This window comes from Alligator sinensis, unplaced genomic scaffold (assembly GCF_000455745.1).
Source record: "Alligator sinensis unplaced genomic scaffold, ASM45574v1 scaffold137_1, whole genome shotgun sequence".
Classification (NCBI taxonomy): Eukaryota; Metazoa; Chordata; order Crocodylia; family Alligatoridae; genus Alligator; species Alligator sinensis.
Window position 1 is genome coordinate 1,062,911 of NW_005842545.1, and position 941 is coordinate 1,063,851.

The following is a 941-nucleotide window of genomic DNA, read 5'->3' on the forward strand; positions in this document are numbered from 1 at the left end:
TCTATGGCGGGCGGGGGGGTGAAAGCAGCGGGTATTGGAGCCGTAAATGCCCGGGGCAGGATGGGGAACAAAAATGGAGGGAGAGGGGAGGAGTTAAAATAAAAGAGTGAGGGGGGGGCGTCCTATGACCCAAGATGGCGGCCTCTACCTCACCCCCTACCCCGGATGGTGGTGCTTATGTCAATTCCCCTCTAATGGCTGTCGTACGGGGGAACCTATCCCCCCACACGCGTCGGAAGGAGGGAGATAGGGAGGGGACAGACCAGGGGGATATGGACATACTGTATATGGGACCTAGAGGGGAAATTACAGGGGAAGCTCTAAGATGGCGTCGCACATGAAAAGCCCGATAGGGGAGGGCAGCCGGCAGTGGAAGGAAGCAGCAGCGAAAAGGGGGGGGGCTTTATTTTGAACAGGAATAGCCAAATTTGGAGCAGGCGGCTAGGAAAAAAGGGAGGAGCCACCAGCCCGCCTATACTTTCCCCGCCCCTCCCCTCTAAAGTTGAGGTGGATTTTCGGGGTAGTTCATGGCTCCCTCCGCCAAGATAGGGTGAAGCGAAAGGGAACACCCTAGTCGGGGGTGAAGGCGGATTCTCCCTTTTGCAAGATGGCGGCGCCGTACTGACAGGAGGTTCGGCACGAATCAAAAACGAAGCAACATGACGGGGGTGGGGAGCGGCTGCCCAAGATGGCGGCGCCCATCAACGCCCCCCATCCCCCCTCCATTGCAAGATGGCAGCGCCCTGACAGGGGAGGGGCGGAGCCCGCGCCTCCGTCCCCGCCCCCCTGCGGGCCGGGCCGAGCCGAGCCGGGGCGGGGAGGGTGGGAAGGGAAAAGCGGGGACTCCCTCACACAGGCGCAAGATGGCGGCTCCCAGGGCGGCGTGAACCCACCCCCCACTCCTTTTTCGCCCTCTGCCGTCCGGTGCCGTACAGCGGGGA

General features: G+C 62.1%; 1 protein-coding gene across 1 annotated transcript in view; it reads left to right on the forward strand.

Annotated features, from left to right (window-relative positions):
* The first annotated feature begins 673 nt into the window (after positions 1-673).
* LOC102375077 (host cell factor 1) overlaps positions 674-941 on the forward strand; it is a 22,300-nt gene continuing 22,032 nt past the window's right edge. The window contains exon 1 of the mRNA XM_025213674.1: positions 674-924. Coding sequence (XP_025069459.1) covers positions 689-924 — 236 coding nt within the window. The 5' untranslated portion in view covers positions 674-688. The remainder of the gene's footprint in view (positions 925-941) is intronic.